The sequence below is a fragment of the Leptonychotes weddellii genome, chromosome 6 (genome assembly GCF_054177405.1).
Source record: "Leptonychotes weddellii isolate Sample4059 chromosome 6, ASM5417740v2, whole genome shotgun sequence".
NCBI classification, from domain to species: Eukaryota; Metazoa; Chordata; class Mammalia; order Carnivora; family Phocidae; genus Leptonychotes; species Leptonychotes weddellii.
In genome coordinates this window covers 137,184,626-137,204,495 of record NC_138374.1, presented here as the reverse complement: position 1 = coordinate 137,204,495, position 19,870 = coordinate 137,184,626, and the positions used below count along the sequence as shown (strand labels likewise).

General features: G+C 44.6%; 1 protein-coding gene across 6 annotated transcripts in view; it reads right to left on the bottom strand.

The window, feature by feature from the left end:
* The window catches only part of ASH1L (ASH1 like histone lysine methyltransferase), a 191,864-nt gene that overhangs the window by 6,527 nt on the left and 165,467 nt on the right, over positions 1–19,870 (bottom strand). For all 6 annotated transcript variants that reach the window (XM_081825479.1, XM_081825481.1, XM_081825482.1 and 3 more), the window contains 12 exons: positions 14,220–14,328; positions 13,639–13,803; positions 13,392–13,486; positions 10,624–10,781; positions 9,292–9,444; positions 5,959–6,013; positions 5,744–5,876; positions 2,970–3,218; positions 2,107–2,193; positions 1,152–1,242; positions 296–434; positions 16–188 (listed from right to left, as the gene is read on the bottom strand). In XM_081825479.1, the coding sequence (XP_081681605.1) occupies positions 16–188; positions 296–434; positions 1,152–1,242; positions 2,107–2,193; positions 2,970–3,218; positions 5,744–5,876; positions 5,959–6,013; positions 9,292–9,444; positions 10,624–10,781; positions 13,392–13,486; positions 13,639–13,803; positions 14,220–14,328 (1,607 nt within the window). The remainder of the gene's footprint in view (positions 1–15; positions 189–295; positions 435–1,151; positions 1,243–2,106; positions 2,194–2,969; positions 3,219–5,743; positions 5,877–5,958; positions 6,014–9,291; positions 9,445–10,623; positions 10,782–13,391; positions 13,487–13,638; positions 13,804–14,219; positions 14,329–19,870) is intronic.

Below are 19,870 nucleotides of genomic sequence, written 5' to 3'. Positions count from 1 at the left end.
GCTCAGGTCACTTACCTTTACAATACGTATAAAGGTCCAGGACACAGCAGGTCCCCACCACAGCCTCCAAGGGAATGATCTCGTAGAGTGGCACCCGAAACAGCTCGTTGTGATAGAAGCGGCGGGACGGAGAGTGGTGGGTCTCGTGCGGGCGGAAATAGTGGTGACCAAAGGCAAACCGTTCCTCTCTAAGGAAGAACGGGAGAGGTTTAGTTGACTGGCAAGATCCTAGGCAATATTCAGCTCTGTGCTGGAAGGGCAGAGCTGGAAGAAGAGAGAAGACCTCAGCACGTACTTTTCATTCTTCCAAAGCTTCTCAATGCGGAAGATGTCCAGTTTGTCTCGGTTAATGTGCGACAACAGTCGGTAGGACTGGCGGACTGGGTGGCCATCAGGCGTGCGCCGGCTATCCCGCATCAGGTACACGCAGTCGCCTAGGAAGGCACAGGACAAGTTAAATGATGCCTGCGTGAACTCTGTGAGATGTCCACTGGTCCGATCCAAGGTCTAAAACAAACAACAGATACAGAGCTACCACTGACAGTCTAACAGTGATGGTCATCAGTTCTGGACTATGAGAATGGCACGAGGGAGGTCTTCCATCTCCTTCTCAGTCCTAAAATTAGCTTTATGACATCCTGGTCTCTCCAAATTAGTTTTATTTGGTGGAGGGGAAAATGTATAAAGTCCAAGGACACACAAACCTATACTGTCAACCCTTGAACAACATGGGTTTGAGCTGCACGGGTCGAAATATACACAGATTTTTTTTTTTTTTTTAATGAATACAGTACAGTATTGTAGATGTAATGTAAAAAACCTTGTGATTTTCTTTTCTCTAGCTTACTCCATTGTAAGCATGCAATATATCAATACATGTAACATACAAAATATGTGTTAATTGACTATTTATGTTACCAGTAAGGCTTGGTCAACAGTAGGCTATTAGTAGGTAAGTTTTTGGGGAGTCAAAAGTTGTATGTGGATTTTTGACTGTGCGGGGGGGGGGGGTTGGTGCCCCTAAAGCCTGCATTGTCCATGGGTCAACCATATTCAACTGCTATGTAAGGTCATGTGGTGACAATAACTATTATGCAGAGAGCAGACACTCCCACCACTCAGAAAGGGAGGGTCAGCTCCTGTGTACACACCTTGACGAAGCAGTAAGTCATCTCGGAGCAAACAGATGAAGTAGACACAGCCAGGCTGGGCATAGTGGGGCCGAGGAATCATGGGTACCTCCTGGTAAGAATGGAAAGCCAACAGATAAGGACTGGGACTACTACGCCCGCCTACTGAGCTCCATTCAAGAGGAAAAGAACTCAAACCTAGAATTCGCAACCAATTTAAGACTTACTGTTTAGTCATTTCAACACAACACACATGTACACAAAAATGAAAGCAGCTGGAGTTGAGTTGGGAAAGTGAAGGCAGAAAATAAAACTGATAGGCCAAGTACCCCAAACTAACTGTATGAAGCACTAATCATATGGCTGCTCTTGCACCCCCTGGGGAACATGAAAATGTGTGAGGGGGACAGTGACTGTCACAAGGACTCAGGGAAGCACTAGCATTTAGTGCCCGAGGCCCAGGGATGCCAGACATTCCGCAGCACATCCCTCAGAGCACAGAAATGTCCGCTCAAAATGACAACACTGCTGTTAAGAAATACTGCGTAAAACACGTCCCTTTATAGAGAAGACCTGCTTGAGATCACACGTATAAACACAGCAGAACCAGGACAAAAACCCATTTAGTAACTTGGGCAAGTTACCCAACCCACCGTCTCTCCTGGAAAGTGGGCCTAAGACTAACCTGTATACTCAAGTTCTGGACTTCACAAGTACTTCTTTCGTGGGTAGTGGACAGTGTTTATACAGTAGCATTCCTTCCACAGGTTTCTAAGTATTTTACTTCCCCTTTGACCACACACTTGAGAAACGAAAGGGCAGAATTATTACCCTAGTGTAAAGTGTAAGAAACTAAGGCGCAGAGAGGCTGAGTGACTTATCAAAGGAAATTCAGTGCACCAGGAGCAGGGCAGATAAGAGACCATGTGCTACATGTGCTCCTTGTAGATCCCAGTATCACCAGAGGGCAGCTTACTCTGTCCACAGGCCTTGGGTCACACTGCTCACAAAGGTAGTGCTCCACGTCTGAGTTCACGCCCATACAGTCACAGTGTTGCCACACCTGCGGGGAGAAGAGTGCAGTTGGGGGGACTCAGACTTACCGAGAGAAGTGCTGGGGGCTAAGAACAACGAAAAATTAGCAGTAGGACAGGGCCAAGTCAAACAGGAACTAAGGGATAAGTGGGTGGGTGCGAAATTAGAGATAGGTGGCTTAAAATAGGGGGAAAAGAAGAGCCTGCCTGAACGCAGGTACACTGACTGGTCCATACTACATTCCCGTGGGAAAGGAAACGAGCTGGACAGAGAACGGGAGGATGAACGAATGCAGCGCCACACGGTGCTTACGAAGTGCCACACACCAGCGACCAGGCCGTGGGGAGGCCTTAGCTACACCATGCTTCTCGGGGCTGCTGCCGAATTCCAGCCTCCTGACCGCCCTGGCTGCCCCGCCCCTCTTGGCTCCACTTCCCGTTCAGTGAGGTAGCAGGTTCAGACACTCCTGCACCAGGAGCTCGGCCGGCACGCTGTGCCCGCATCAATGCTACGGGATGCAGTACCGCGACGCTGCTCTGGCGTAAAGCCCGGTCCTGCACAGGAACATGCTTCTCGCTCCAGATGCCGTGAGGTGCGTGCAGCGGGGAAGTGGGCAGGGAGAAAGAAGGTGGGAAAGAAACGAGAGGGGAACATGCCAGAGGTATGAAACAAGAGAAAGGCCACCTGGCGCACAGTGAGGGGTGAGAGCTAAAGTTCCTAAACCCGCAAGCCACGCCTGGAGGCCTTGTCAAAGGTGGCCGCCATGCCCCTGAGGAGCAGGCCTGTGCCCTGCTCGGGCCTCACCATGCACTTGTCGCACTGGATCATGAGGCCTTCATCCTTGTGCAGGCCGCAGACACAGCGGATCACATCGTCGTCCTTCTCGTGCACGTTCTCCTTCTCGGAGACTGACGTCTCGCTGCTGTCGGCCTCACTTGCTGTCTCTCCCACAATCTCATCAATCTGAGCTGATGCCTCGTGCCTGGCATTGTAGTAGGTCTTCCGTAGGCGGCAAACATCTCTCCCAATTGGGGATTTACGCCCATAGTACTTCTGAAGAAACCAGGAAAAAGAAATCCTGTTTGGTCTTCTCAACGTGGCTTAAAAATATACCTGAAGAGGGGCGCCTGGCTGTCTCAGTCGATGGAGCCATGACTCTTGATCTCAGGGTGGTGAGTTTGAGCCCCATGGTGGGGGTAGAGCTTACTTCAAACACACACTGACCCACCCACACCCACACCCACACACAGGAGGAGGCAGGAGGATTTTCATTGTTCTCCCGTTTTGGTTAACAGATTTTCAATACCAGCAAATATCAACTAACATGAATAAAAATTAGAATCTGCATGATGGTGTCCCATTTGCTCTGCTGCTGTCATTCAACTTAGCCACAGGCCTTACTGTCCTCAGCTCAGACACCCAGTGAGCACGGAACAGGAGTCACTCTCACAGGTGTGGTGTGTGGGACATCTGCACTTACTTTGTCTGGCAGATGCTGGGGACAGAGCTAAAGCTTGGGATATGGAAGGTGGGCTTCAGTAGAAAACATGTTTTAATTCAGGACTGATCTAATTCTTCTCCTACTTGTCTGTTTTTCTCTCATTTCTGTCCTCACCTTCCTTTATCTTATAGCCCCTTTTGTCCTTCATATTCCTCTCCAAGGTATTTCAAAATCACTGGAAAACTTCCTCTTTTTTAAGATTTTACTTATTCATTTGAGACACAGAGATAGAGAGAGAGAGCATGAGCAGGGGGAGAGGCAGAGGGAGAGGGAGAAGCAGGCTCCCTGCTGAGCCAGGACCCCGATGTGGGGCTCGATCCCAGGACCCCGGGATCATGACTCAAGCCGAAGGCAGATGCTTAACCATCTGAGCCGCCCAGGCGCCCCAAAACTTCCTCTTTTCTATGTACCATACAATATTCAATCTTCTCCTTTAAATCAGTTCAAGGTCAGGGCGCCTGGGTGGCTCAGTGGTTAGGCGTCTGCCTTCGGCTCAGGTCATGATCCCAGGGTCCTGGGATCAAGCCCCACATTGGGCTCCCTGCTCCGCGGGAAGCCTGCTTCTCCCTCTCCCACTCCCCCTGCTTGTGTTCCCTCTCTCACTGTGCCTCTCTCTGTCAAAAAATAAAAAATCTTTAAAAAAAAAATCAGTTCAAGGTCACCTTCTCATCAATGAGCTTCACCTAATCTACCGCCCATTAACCTAACCCCCCTCAATTCCATCCTTCAGATTTATTTCTACTTACTATACATAATTCTGTGTATTTCACATGTATTTATTGTCTTGAGGAAAGAAACTACAGATATGACTTAAGTATGGTAAAATGTATTTTGTAAATACAAAGGTTCAATACTAAATTAGGCTGTTTTCCCCCAAGATTTATCCATTCAACTAGAGAGTGAGTGAGTGGGAGAGTGTGGGTGTGTGCATGCGCGTGGCCCCAATGTGGGACTCATGACCCTGAGATCACGACCTGAGCTGAAACCAAGAGCCGGATGCTGAACTGAGTCACCCAGGCATCCCCTATATTAGGTTTTTACAAAAATTTCTTTTTAGGTAGTATAATTTAACCTTTCATTCTAGTCATATCAGTATCTTTATTATATAAGATTCCACAATATTTAGTACACCTAATCCTTACACAAAGGGTGCTCAATAAAAACTGTTGCCTTTTAGGGCACCTGGGTGGCTCAGTCGGTTAAGCATCTGCCTTCAGATCAGGTCATGATCCCAGGGTCCTGGGATTGAGTCCCGTATCAGGCTCTCTGCTCAGCAGGGAGCCTGCTTCTCCCTCTCCCTCTGCCTCTCCCCCTGCTTGTGCTCTCTCTCTCAAATAAATGAATAAAATCTTTTTTCTTTTTTTTAAAGATTTTATTTATTTATTTGACAGAGAGAGACACAGCGAGAGAGGAAACACAAGCGGGGTGCGGGGGGAGGGTGGTGGTGGGAGAGGGAGAAGCAGGCGTTCCGCAGAGCAGAGAGCCCAACGCGGGGCTCGATCCTAGGACCCTGGGATCATGACCTAAGCCAAAGGCAGACGCTTAACGACTGAGCCACCCAGGCGCCCCTGAATAAAATCTTAAAAAAACATTGTTGCCTTTCTTAGCCAGAAATATAAAGGCTGATAGAAGGTAAAAATCTTAAGCTTCTAGAATAGTGCCCTTCAAAACAAACTTTAAAAAAAAAATTGATTTTAAAAAAGATTTTATTTATTTGAGAGAGAGAGCATGAGCAGGGGGAGTGGCAGGCAGAGGTAGAAGCAGACTCCCGGCAGAGCAGGAAGCCCAACGTGGGCCTCGATCCCAGAACCCTGGGATCATGACCTGGGCCGAAGGCAGACGCTGAACGAACTGAGCCATCCAGGTGTCCTTTTTTAAAGTTTTTATTTAAATTCTAGTTAACCTATAGTGTAATATTGGTTTCAGGAGAATTCAGTGATTCATCACTTATGTATGTCACCCAGTGCTCAACACGACAAGGGCCCTCCTTAATGTCCACCCCCGTCTAGTCCATCCCCTGCCCAGCTCCCCCTCAAAACAAACTTCTTAAATCCGTGTCTGAAGTCGGTGTAAGTACCTCAGCATTCCGAAACACCTTGAGCATGTCAGCATCAAAGGCCTCCACGGTCTTGTAATGGCCAGTGAGGATCTGCCTCTCTATGGTGGCCAGGTCCAGGGGCTCGGAGATCTTCTCGTAGTAATCAGCGTTCCTGGAGCAGAAAGCCAGGCTGTCAATCTGGCACACTTGGCACTGACTGAAAATTCACAGGATTCCCACATTTGTGAACTTACTTTTTCTTTGGGGGGAGGTTCAGAAGGGGTGCTGCCAGAGCTTGTCGGGAAGAATCTGCAAAAGAAAACAAGGTTTAAGAAGGACTATGTGATGATACAAGAGAGGCAAGTACTAACTCCTCACTGAAAATGTAGAAGCCCCCAAATTAGAAGTTAGGGGAAGAAAAAAAAATCTAAGCTTTTTTGAGGCCCGACCATGAAATGTACAGGACTTTTCAGAAATGTGGGTACTCAGAGGCAGGGAAGATACTCTCAGGATGACCCAGAATATGAATAGCGACAGATGGGAAATTACTGAAGCGGTGAGGCTGCTGAGGACAATTCCCTGCTCTACAAGTTTTACGAAAGCAAAGAATGTCTTATCCAAATAGTACCTTCTAGTTCTTGTTAATGGACCACAGTTAATATTATTCTGTTGGTTTGGATTCAATTAAACTCCAGATAATGAATAACTTAGTACTGTAAATATTTTCTGGAATCCATTTTCTTATAACACAGTTACTTTATATTATGAAAACAATTCAGGCTGTGGGGCTACTTGCTACCTTACCTACTTTCATTTAAAAAATTCAATTTTATGGGGCTCCTGGGTGGCTCAGTCGATTAAGCCTCTGACTCTTAATTTCAGCTCGGGTCAAGATTTCAAGGTTGTGAGATCGAGCCTTGTGTGGGCTCCGCGTTCAGTGCAGAGTCTGCTTAAGATTCTCTCTCTCCCTCTGCTCATCCCCCCGCTCGTGAGCTCTCTCAAATAAATAAATAAATAAAATCTTTAAAAACATTCTAATTTTTTATTGAAGTATAGTTAACATACAATGTTATATTAATTTCAGGTGCACAACACCGTGATCTGACAATTCTGTATATTATTCCACGCTCACCACGATAAGTGCAGTCACCGTCTGTCACCACACACAGTTATTACAGTATTATGGACTACACTCCCTATGCTGTACTCTTCATCTCTGTGGCTTATTTGTTTTGTGACTGCAAATCTGTACCTCTTAATCCCCTTTATCTATTTCACCCATCCCCTCCAGCAACCACCAGTTTGTTCTCTGTACTTAAGAATCTTTTTGCTCATTTTGCTTTTTAGATTCCACATACAAGTGAAATCACACGGTATTTGTCTGACTTATTTCACTAAGCATAATGCCCTGTAGGTCCATCCATGTTAGAAATGGCAAGATTTCCTTCTTTTTCATGGCCAAGTAATATTCCATTGCATGTATATACCACCTATTCATTTATGAATGGACACGTGGGCTGCTTCCGTATCTTGGCTATTCTAAATAATGCTGCAAAAAACACCGGGGTGCATGTATCTTTTTGAATTAAGACTTTCATTTTCTTTGGGTAATACCCAGTAGTGTGATTACTGGGTCATACAGTACTTCTACCTATTTATTTTTAATTTTTTTGTATTCCTGTCTTTTCTTTTCTTTTTTCTTAAAAGATTTATTTATTGGGGCGCCTGAGTGGCTCAGTTGGTTAAGCGTCTGCCTTCGGCTCAGGTCATGATCCCAGGGTGCTGGGATTGAGCCCCGCATCGGGCTCCCTGCTCGGTGGGAAGCCTGCTTCTCCCTCTCCCACTCCCCCTGCTTGTGCTCCTGCTCTCGCTACCTTTTTCTCTCTGTTAAATAAATAAATAAATAATATCTTAAAAAAAAAATAAAGTTGGGGCTCCTGGGTGGCTCAGTCGGTTAAGTGTCTGCCTTCGGCTCAGGTCATGATCCCAGGGTCCTGGGATCGAGCCCCACATCGGGCTCCCTGCTCCGCGGGAAGCCTGCTTCTCCCTCTCCCTCTGCCCCTCCCTCTGCTCATGCTCTCTCTATCAAATAAATTAACCAGATCTTAAAAATATAAAAAAGACTTATTTATTTGAGAGAGAGAAAGTGAAGGGAGTATGGGGGGGGTGGTGGAGGCGGGGCAGGGAGAGACAGAGGGAGAGGGAGAGAGAGAATCCCAAGCAGACTCTTTGCTGAACGTGTAGCCTGACTCGGGGCTCAATCTCACAACCCAGAGATCAAAACATCATGACCTGAGCAGAAACCAAGAGTCAGATGCTCAACCGACTGAGTCACCCAGGTGTCCCTCCAACTTTATTTTTTTTTTTTCTTTAAAGATTTTATTTATTTGTCAGAGGATAGAGAGAGAGAGAGAGAGAGCAAGCACAAACAGGGGGAGCGGCAGGCAGAGGGAGAAGCAGGCTCCTTGATGAGCAAGGAGCCCGATGCAGAAATTGATCCCAGGACCCTGGGATCATGACCTTCCATCTTTAATTTTTTGAGGAACCTTCACAGGCTACCTTACTTTCTAGGTGAGAGAAAAAGCCTGTTATTTCATGCCCAGAATGTAGGGACATGTAGACATACCGGCTGCAGTTTCACATTGTATCAGATGGGCCTGGGTGGCAATGGGGAGCGTGACTTTTTCAGGATGGAAAGAGATCAGGTGCCACAAAACTTTACATGTTAGGACAGGCTAGTTCCCCCTTTCTTCTCTATATCCTTAGGTTAACAAAACTGCAAAGAGCCACTAAAGTACAGAGATAAAAAGTAGACAGAGAAAGAAAAGGGAAGGGAAACCAAATTACTCAGAATCTAGGGAGAGGGAGGGAGAGATAGGCCAAACCTGAGGGCAAAAGGCTGCAATTATTTGTAAAAATCTCTCATTTTAAACATCTCCAAATTTCCTGGTCAGAAAAAGTCACATACATTACACTACCTACCCCAAATTAAAAACTCTCCTTCCCCACCATCACCCACAACACATACTCTAAAGATGTCTTGTAAGAGGAAAGAGTGGTGATAAAGGTGTCTGCATGAAAATGCTTTAAAAGCTCAGTCAGTGGGGCATGTGACTCTTGATCTCAGGGTTGTAAGTTCGAGACCCACACAGGGTGTAGAGATTACTTAAAAAAAAAAAAAAAAGGTTAAGAAACACTGAAATCATATGTTCATTAACACCCTTTTCCTTAAATTGCAAATTCACTGCCTCATTCAGGAAAATTACATCCAAGACAGAGACCTGTTCTTTGTATCCTATAGCTAAAAAATGTGATTTCTAAATATAGTACTTAACTATGGTAAAATTCCAACAAATACCAAAGATTGGCATAGAAGATCAAGGGATTTAGATTCTGTCCACACTCCCCAAAGACTGAAACCAGTCCTATGAATTCTACACTCTGACAAAAGGAAGGATGAAGTAAACCTCCTAAACCCCTCGCCCTGAACCATCCATCGTTCTCAGTCTTGGGTGTCTCGGGTGAGGGTGAGTGGCAGGATTTTTACAGAAAGCTGAGGAGAAAGCCTTTGGGGTGAGTGTGGCCACCTTTGTAGGAGATGATGCCATCACAGATCTCTTTGAAGATTTGGGCGAGGCGGGCTGCACGTGCCACCTCAATGTTTTCCTCTGCTGCTGCCAGCCGTCTTGTTCGAACTGACCGCGCCGTCTGCAGGGCGGAGAACTGGGTCATGAAGACGTCTGCAAAGATACAGTGGAAATCAGTTCTGGGAAAAGAGAGCACTGTGTGGCCTCTCCTCCCCCATGGACTCTTGCCATTTGCTCTATTTTCCTTGAAGTGATTCAGCAGATTAGTGATCGTGCAGTTCTTTCTCTCCTCCTTAAAGAAATGTCAGGAAACACTGGGTTTACCAGAGACTGAAGCTGCATGTTAGAGGCGCCTAATCTCTGACCAAATGTTGTGCGATACAGCGGCTGCCAGCCTGCGTCCCAAGAAGAGTCTGTGTTTGAATTCTGGCTTCACTACTTCCTAGCTCTGCGATCTCGGGCCAGTTGCTTATACTCTGTCTCAGCTTCTTGACTGCAAAAGGGGGAACAGTGGTGGTGCTTCCTTTAGCAGGTAACCGTGCAGGTTAAATGAGGGAATGCTTTTCATGTATTGAGCTCAGGCCCTGACCTATAATAAAGACTCAGGAAGTACTTGTTGTTATTACCAGGAGACTGGCCCTGTTTGGGACGTAAGTTCAGAGACCTCACGCCAGTCAAGTCACTGACAGGACAGAAGGCAAATTTCTACATCGATGAAGTTTGCACATAGCAGATTCCCTCATACACCACACACAACACTTCTGCTTTTTGGGGGAAGAAGGAAAGACTCAAAGAGGAGCATGAGCTTTTGAACACCCTATTTGCAGTTAGAAAGGAAGCTTGGACAGGCCAGTGGACAAAAGATCTGAACTCAGGAGCGCTGTTACGTTATTCACTCACGAAGCTTGGAGAATAGAAATCCGAAGGTCTGTGTGTATAGTGCTCATCTGAATGTGGGGGGAAGAAGTCTTCAAATTTACACTGCTGTCATTTTTTCCTGCACGCAGCGTCACGATTTACCCATACGCAAGTTATTTTCCAGGTAGGAAGGGATGCAGGGGACCCTCTACCGACCGCATGTCTGGACACTCTCAGGCTGTAGGTGGTGTTTGGGAAGCTGGTGAAGGGGATTCTTCCTAATCCCTAGAGCACAGACTAGGAACTGGAGCAGCTGGGATGGACAGGTGATTGCTGACTGATGCTTGTACACTGGGATCTTAGCTTTTTTGATCCAGACTAAAATGAATCATTGAATAGAATGAAAGCAACTAAAATAATCACTCTGAGACAATATTATGGAATTAACAGGAGCGTTTCATTTCCAGGCCATACCAGACTTGATGTTCCCGTCATCTCGGCAGATGCCATTCCAGCGGGTGTATAATGATGCTGAGTGGAGATTATCACTGGTGTGCTTTACTTCCTCTTGTTTCTGCCGAATCTTCTCCCAGTTTCGGACCAAGAATACATGATGCTTTAACACAAAGTTCCTGTAAGGAAGGAAGGAAGTTCCTTAATTCATTAATTTGATAAGCATTTATTACATGTCCATCCTATGTAAACTTTTTTTTTTTTTAAAGATTTTATTTATTTGACAGACAGCGAGCACAAGCAGGCGGAGCAGCAGAGAGAGAGGGAGAAGCAGGCTCCCCGCTGAGCAGGGAGACCACTGTGGGGCTCGATCCCAGGACCCTGGGATCATGACCTGAGCTGAAGGCAGATGCTTAACCGACTGAGCCACCCAGGCACCCCTGTAAACCATTTTTCAAAAATTAAATTCTTTTTTTAAAAAGATTTTATTTATTTATTTGACAGAGAGACAGCGAGAGAGGGAACACAAGCAGGGGGAGAGGGAGAAGCAGACTCCCCGCTGAGCAGGGAGCCCGATGTGGGGCTCAATCCCAGGACCCTGAGATCATGACCCGAGCCGAAGGCAGACGCTTAACCGACTGAGCCACCCAGGCGCCCACTAAAAATTTTAAGTAATCTCTACACCCAATGTGGGGCTCGAACTTACAACCCAGAGATCAAGAGTCGCACGTTCTACTGACTGAGCCAGCCAGGCACCCCAAAACCATTGTTACGATGATATAAATGAATAATTATCAGTTAATTAAGCTATAAGATAATTATATATGGGAAAACATAATTCAGTTTTGCATCTTTTTTTTCCCTCCATATAACATAAAACATTCCCCTCTATTATTTATAAATATCTAGCAAATAGCACTTAAAAGCTGCAAAAATTCGGGCGCCTGGGTGGCTCAGTTGGTTAAGCGACTGCCTTCGGCTCAGGTCATGGTCCTGGAGTCCCGGGATCGAGTCCCACATCAGGCTCCCTGCTCAGCAGGGAGTCTGCTTCTCCCTCTGACCCTCCTCCCTCTCATGCTCTCTGTCTCTCCTTCTCTCTCTCACAAATAAATAAAATCTTAAAAAAAAAAAGAAAAGCACTCAGGGGCACCTGGGTGGCTCAGCTGGTTAAGCGTCTGCCTTCGGCTCAGGTCATGATCCCAGGGTCCTGGGATCGAGCCCCGCATCGGGCTCCCTGCTCGGCAGGGAGTCTGCTTCTCCCTCTGACCCTCCCCCCTCTCATGCTCTCTGTCTCTCATTCTTTCTCTCTCAAATAAATAAATAAAATCTTTAAAAAAAAAAAAAAAGCTGCAAAAATTCTGGCAACCAAAACAGCCTGACTTGAAGGCAGAGATTTATTGAGTATATATACAAATTCTAAATGAAGCTGGCAAGATGAAGCATGGGTTCAGGATTAGCTGTAACAAGGAGAACTAGACTGACAGATAAAGGCAAAGACATTTGAGATAGATATGCCCTGGGCAAACAATGCTGGGTGTAGCACCCCCACATAGACCTCCAAGCTTATAGGTAAGTTATGTGTGTCTTCAAGGACTCTACACAATTTGATGATTCCATAATTTGACCCCCACCCTAGTGCACATCTAAACTGGGTAAGTCTCCAACTGTGGGCCTCAGTAATTTAAAACTCGTCCAATTTTAAAGTTCTTGATCTGGTCACACTGAAATCATCTGGGGAGCCTTATAAACTACTGATGCCTGGGTTCCACCCTGAAAATTCTGGTTTAAGTGATTTGAGGTGTGGCCTGGGCAGGAGGAGGTTTTAAAAGCTCCCTAGGCAAATATGCAGCCAAAGCAGAAAACCACTTGACTAGATCATCTCTGCTTCCCTGAAGTTTAAAATTTCTATGACTCAAGTGATACGGTATAAAAGGGGCAAAAATCACAGTAAAGTTATAAATGCTGATGAACCTTCTAAGATACTGGAGCATATGGTCAGGGAAGATGTAGAAGATGTCCTAAGACGATCTGAAACGTAGGACATACATATTTACTTCGCTTACTTCTGACATGGACGAATCTTACCTGAATCTATATAGGGAGGAGCAAAAATGATCACTAAAGATCCTTTCTACTGCTCTATTAATGTATCAACAAAGCAGGGGATCTTGACCTTTTCTGTGTCATGGATTCCTCTGGCAGTCTGGTGAAGCCCATGTCACCCTTCTCTGAACAAAGTTTTAAAGTAACTTTTAAAAAAATTTTAGATTAATTAAAAATTTAAATTTTTAATATACAGGGTTAAAAGGAAACCAAATATCCTGAAATTCAGTTTTCAGAATATTAAAAAAACCCTGAAATTGTGATATAGAAATAAACATTAATTTTTTAACACATGACAAGATGTAGCGGCTAGTGGTGGGTTTAACAACTACAGTAATTTCAAGGTGGAAATCACATAAATGGCATTTTGAGATATTTGTAACACTGTAATAGGATATAAAATGTGAACATCGGTGAAGAAGTCATGGAAACTGCAAATAGTACACACGTGTAAGCGCACACACACACACACACACACTTTTTGCCTATTATCACATTTGAAGGAAATGCTAAATTTCAGTTAGAAATTGGGGAAAATAAAGATGTATTCCCCCCCAAATCCAAATTTATCTATCCCGATTCTTGGCTAAAGACCTCCTGCACAAAAGAAATGACTCAACCATACGGATGTTTAGTAATTTCTAAAGTGACAAGCAAATCACACAAAGGCAAGAAAACCTCTTTACCTCTCTCGATTAGACATCGGCTTCATTTGTATTTGGGGGGTCAATCTTGTTGGAGTGTTGATGTTTTCACTGGGTTCTTCGGAGAGGTGGCCTCTCTGAAAAACACATGGATCGGATTGCAGGAAAGAAAGGGTCAATCAGAAACCCCCTTGAAGAACATTGGGACCACCCCCTGGTGTCACCCTTCTCTCTGTAACTGCCCCTAGGCAGCTGTGCAGGGAAAGCCAGGAATGAGATCATTATTCACCCTTTTCTTCAGCTTGTGCTTAGACTTTCTCTTCTCTTTTGACCGTCCAGACTTTTTATGTGTAGCCACAGGCTGGCTGCTTTTGCTGCTGGTGAGTCCATTCACGCGCTGACTCTTGCCCCCGATGATTCCTCGACATTTCTCAAAGCCACACTTACACAGTTGCTTTGAAAGGAAAGACAATCTTGCTTTTGGCCTGCAGTCTCAGTTACAAGTTCAAACAGAATGACTGAGCTTCTGTACACCCAATAGTAAGTTTGAGTCAAGAAATTTTTACACAGAGGAAAATAACTGAGAGTAAAATAAACATGTGTTTCCAAGGAAAGGAAAGATTACATTTTGGGAAAACTTCTTCCCTAGGCAAGTTAAGAACTGACTGAAGACCAAACTCAACAAAGCAGCCTCTTTCTACGGAGTGCTGAGACCACGAAGCAGAGCTGGCACCCCAGGTAAGTGGGGGGAAAACCGCCTTCTCCAATGCACTTCTCAGCGGCTGCAGACCAGAACATTTACAGAAGGCCTGCGGTGTGTATGGCGCTGTGACAAAGTCCCAACCTCCCTCTTGAACTGATTATGCCTACCTGTTTTTCCACATTAAAGGAATGGAAGTTGTAATCGTAAGTGAGTTCAGTACCAGCTGGCATGTCTTTAAGAGCATACAGTCCAATCCGGTAGACTCCGTTGACAGACCTACAGAGAAGGGCAGGGTTAAAGGCAGAGATTCTTTTTTTTTTTTTTTTTAAAGATTTTATTTGATAGAGAGCGAGAGAGCACAAACAGGTGGAGCGGCAGAGGGAAAGGGACAAGCAGGCTCCCCGCCGAGCAGGAAGCCCAATGTGGGGCTCAATCCCAGGAGCCTGGGATCATGACCTGAGCCGAAGGCAGCCGCGTAACCGTCTGAGCCACCCAGGCGCCCTGAAGGCAGAGATTCTTAATACCTTGCCTGAAATGGTATGCTGCTTTCAAATTTGCCTTTGTTTCTGTGTCCAATTACTTGGGGTTTCCTGGCCAGTCTCTTCAGTTTCAGTATCTCTCTTCTATTCTGTCCAGCTTGTGTAAACTGCCAGACTAAGTCCTCAGTCAGCTTTCTGGAAAACATGCTCTATGTTGTCAGTTGGAATAGGTCTTAACTTTTCTTGCCTGGTATTCAAAGTCCCTCTAAAACATGGCATGAGTCTCCTTATTATATGAATCTCTCTCTTTGGTTCTATTTTATGTAACTTATTAATAATTTATTCATACTATTCTAGATGCTTTATGTAATAACTACAGCTATCATTTATTTATTGTTACATTAATTATAACATTTTGTTGTACTATCTTATTTAATCCTCCCAACAACAGCATAAAAAAGGCACTTTTTTTTAAGTAGGCTCCACGCCCAGCGTGGATCCCAACACGGGGCTTGAATTCACGGTCCTGAAATCAAGACCTGAGCTGAGATCAAGAGTTAGAGGCTTAACTGACTGAACCACCCAGGTGCCCCCCAAAGGCACTATTATTAGGTAGCACTATAGCCCATTTTCTAAATGAGGAAGCTGAGGCACAGAGAGGTTAAGTAACTTACCCAAAGTCACACAGCTAATAACTGAGGGAATCGAACTGAGTATCAAATCAAGGCAGTCTGGCTTCAAAATCTTAACCACCATGTCATACTGATAACGGGTTAGCTCATTACCCCTCAGAACCACCCAGTGAGATGGTATTTGGATTCCTATTTTATATAGTAAGTATTTGTGGCTTAGACAGTTTGTTCACAGTCACATAGCAAGTAAGCTGCATTCAAAACCAGGGGATTCAAATCCAGGCTGTTTGATGCCATAGCTTTTCTTCTCTTGCTTCATTCCAGTCTCCCTGCCAATGTCAGACACATCAAGGTTTAGCTTGGCTCCTATCCTTATCAAATGTAAATTTCTCTAATATATTCAGGTTTTATTCCCCCCCAAATTTAGAAATCAGTTTTAGTCTATGCTAGCGGTTGGCAAACTCTAGCAAACTCCCACCATGTCTTTGTAAATTTTTATTGGCACACCCCAAAAGTTTAAGGACCCTTGGTCTACAGCCTAACATTTAAAATTTGATTATATACTGTACTGTTTTAAAAATTTGGGGGTTAAGCGACTGCCTTTGGCTCAGGTCATGATCCTGGAGTCCCGGGATCGAGTCCCGCGTCGGGCTCCCTGCTTGGCAGGGAGTCTGCTTCTCCCTCTGACCCTCCTCCCTCTCATGCTCTCTGTCTCTCATTCTCTCTTTCTCAAATAAATAAATAAAATCTTTAAAAAAAAAAAATTGGGGGGGATTTGTGGGACGCCTGGCTGGCTTAGTTGGAAGAGCATGTGACACCTGATCTCGAGGTTGCTAAGTTCAAGTCCCATGTTGGGTGTACAGATTACTAAATAAAATAAATTAACCTAAAAAAATTTGGGGGGATTCTTATTTATTTTTAGAGAGGGGAAGAGAGAGAGAGAGGGAGAGGGTGGGAGGTGGAAGGAAGAGAAAAGGAGAGGAGGGGAGGGGAGGGGAGGGATAGAGAATCTTTTTTTTAAGATTTTACTTATTTATTTGACAGAGATAGAGCAGGAACATAAGCGGGGGAGGGAGGGGAGTGGGAGAGGGAGAGCAGGCTTCCCGCCGAGCAGGGAGCCCGATGTGGGGCTCGATCCCAGGACCCTGGGATCATGACCTGAGCCGAAGGCAGACGCTTAACCATCTGAGCCACCCAGGTGTCCTGGGATAGAGAATCTTAAGCGGACTCCATGCCCAGCGCAGAGCCTGATACAGGGCTCGATCCCACAACCCTGAGATCACGACCTGAGCCAAAATCAAGTCGGACACAACCAAATGAGCTATCCAGGTGCCCCTGGGGGACTCTTACATGGAGAATACGCAAATCCTAGAGGTATAGCTTGCTGAATTTTATGCATCTTTACACCTGTGTAACCGCCCAGAAACCCTTCTCTCCCAGTTAGTACCCTTTCCACACAGGGTGGGCCACAATTCTTTTTTTTTTTTTATTTTAAAGATTTTATTTATTTATTTTTTTTTTTAGAGAGTGAGCGAGAGAGAAACAGCATGAGAGGGGAGAGGGTCAAAGGGAGAAGCAGGCTCCCCGCTGAGCCGGGAGCCCGATGCGGGACTCGATCCCAGGACCCTGGGATCATGACCTGAGCCGAAGGCAGACGCTTAACCATCTGAGCCACCCAGGCGCCCGGGTGGGCCACAATTCTAATCTCTATCACCACAGCTTAGTTCTGCCTCTTTGGAACTTCATATAAATGGAATCATACAGAATAATACACTGTAGGAGGTACAATCATATGCTTGGTTCTTCCACTCAGTGTTACACTGTAGCTGTGATACATTTTTACTCTGCTGTGTAGCATCCCATTGTATGAATACAGCACAATTTAGATACCTGTTTTGTTAAGTATTTGGATTGCTTGTAGTTTTTTAGCTGTTACAAAAAAATTTCTGTGGCTATTCTTGCACATGCCTTTTGAACATGAACACTCACTTCTGTTGGGGACATACTTTTTGGGAGTGTGGTTACGGAGCTCCTGGATATGTTTAGCTTTGATAGGTGCTGGCAAACTTTTTTTTTTTAAAGTGGTTATACACCAATTTACATTTCCACCAGCATCTAAGAACCTTCATGTCATACTACATGCTTGGCAACACTTTGAATTGTCATTCTTTGATTGTAGCCATTTTGGGGGAGTATGTAGTAGTTTTCGAACACAGTTTAATATTTCTCTCGGATGGCTAAAGATATTAGGCACGTATTTTATGTTTATTGACTACTTTAAAAAAAAAAAAAAGGATTGTATTTATTTGAAAAAGAGAGGGAGCATGAGCGGTAGAGGAAAAGGGAGAGGGAAAAGCAGGATCCCTGCTGAGCGCAGAGCCAGACATGGGGCTCGATCCCAGGATCCTGATATCATGACCTGAGCCGAAGTCATTAACTGAGCCACCCGGGCCCCCTTTTTTTGAATACGTTTATATTCTTTTTTGATGTGCCTATTCTTTGAACTATTTTAAAAATTGGACTTTCTTATTTATTTGTAGATTCTGTATTTATAAAGAAATTCTTTGTCAGATAAACATTGTAAATACCTTCTCCCCAGCATATGGCTTAGCTTTTTAACTCTCATAGTATTATCTTTTGATGAAATTTTTAATTTTATCAGTTCATTTCCTTTAGTCAGTGCTATTTATGGGTGGGTTTGAGCCCCATGTTGGGCTCCATGCTCTGCAGGGAGTCTGCCTGTCCCTCTCCTTCTGCCCTTCCCCCTGCTCACATGCTTGCTCTAACAGATAATAAAATCTGAAAAAACAAAAAAAAGTTCAACCCCGAGATCAAGGGCGTCCCTATACTGTTGAATTTTATCAAATGCTTTTTCTATTTTCTATTACCCCTATTGAGATGATACATGATTTTTTTTTGCCTTTATTCTGTTAATGTAGTAAGTTACATTGATTGTGAATGTTAAACCAATCAACCTTTCATTCCTGGAGTAAACCCCACATGGTCATGATGTAATTACCTTCTTATATATTTCTAGAGCTGATCTGTTAATATATATATTTTTAAAGATTTTATTTATTTGACAGAGAGACACAGCGAGAGAGAGAACACAAGCAGGGGGAATGGGAGAGGGAGAAGCAGGCTTCCCGCAGAGCAGAGAGCCCGATGTGGGGCTCGATCCCAGGACCCTGGGATCATGACCTGAGCCGAAGGCAGACGCTTAATGATTGAGCCACCCTGATTTGCTAATATTTTAATGAGGATTTTTGTGTCTATGTTCATGGGAGATGTTTGCCTATATTTCTTCTTTCTCTTAACAGTGTTGTTAGGTTTCAGATAAAGGTTATACTAGAAGTATGAAATGGAAGAGTTTATAGGATATTGGTAGTACAGACATTATTTCTTCTTTAAGTATACAGAAGAATTATCAATGAAGATATTTGAGCCTGGAGCTTCTTTTGTCAGAAACTGTTAATTATACATTCAATTTCACTGGTAGATATTCAGACTTTTTATCTCTTCTCGTGCCGTTTTTTAAGTTGTGCTTTTTCAAGGAATTTCTTCATTTTATTTAACTCTCCAAACAGAAGTTCAGGAAAATGGATAAACTGTGGTGAATTTATACAAAGGAACATTAGTCCAGAATAAACATCAACAACATGGAAAGCTGTAAAAACATTCTAAGTGAAAGCAGCCAGACACAGAAGACTACATATATGTGCAGTTCTGCAATAGGCAGTAGGCAAAACAAATCTGGTGACAGAAACATCACTGCTTGCCTTCGAGGTGGCAAGATTCTAAATCTGAAACAATGGAAATGTTCTATATGTTGATAAGGATGTGGGTTGTATGGGTGTATGTATTTGTAAAAATGGATGGTAATTTACACTTGAAATCTGTCTCTATGTGATACCTAAAGTTAAAAAATTTACAAAAATAGAAAGCTGTTCAAATTATCCAATTATTTTTTTTTTTTTAAAGATTTTTATCTTTATTTATTTGAGACAGAATGAGAGACAGAGAGCATGAGAGGGAGGAGGGTCAGAGGGAGAAGCAGACCCCCCGCCGAGCAGGGAGCCCGATGCGGGACTCGATCCCGGGACTCCAGGATCATGACCTGAGCCGAAGGCAGTCGCTTAACCAACTGAGCCACCCAGGCGCCCTAATTTATTTATTTATTTTTAAAGATTTATTTATTTATTTATTTGAGAGAGAGAGAGAGAGAGAGCACAAGAGGGGGGAGGGGAGAGGGAGAAGCGGACTCCATGCATGGAGCCCGACGTGGGACTCGATCCCGAGACTCCAGGATCACGACCTGAGCCGAAGGCGGTCGCTTAACCGACTGAGCCACCCAGGTGCCCTATCCAATTATCTTTTTAAAAAAAGATTTTATTTCATAGTGAGTGAGAGAGAAAGAGAGAAGGAGCAGGAGAACAGGGAGAAGGAGAAGGAGAAGCAGACTCCTGCCAAGCAAGGAGCCTGATGCGGGACTTGACCCCAAGGCCCTGGGATCGTGACCTGAGTGGAAGGCAGACGCGTAACCGAGAGCCACCCAGGCGCCCCTCAAATATCCAATTATCTTTTAAAGTTGTATGAAAACACACATAACATAAAATCTACCACCTTACCCGTTTCAGAGTGTGCAGTTCGGTGGCGCTAGGTACACCCCACTGTTGTGCAGCTGTCACCGCTACCATGCTCACTGCT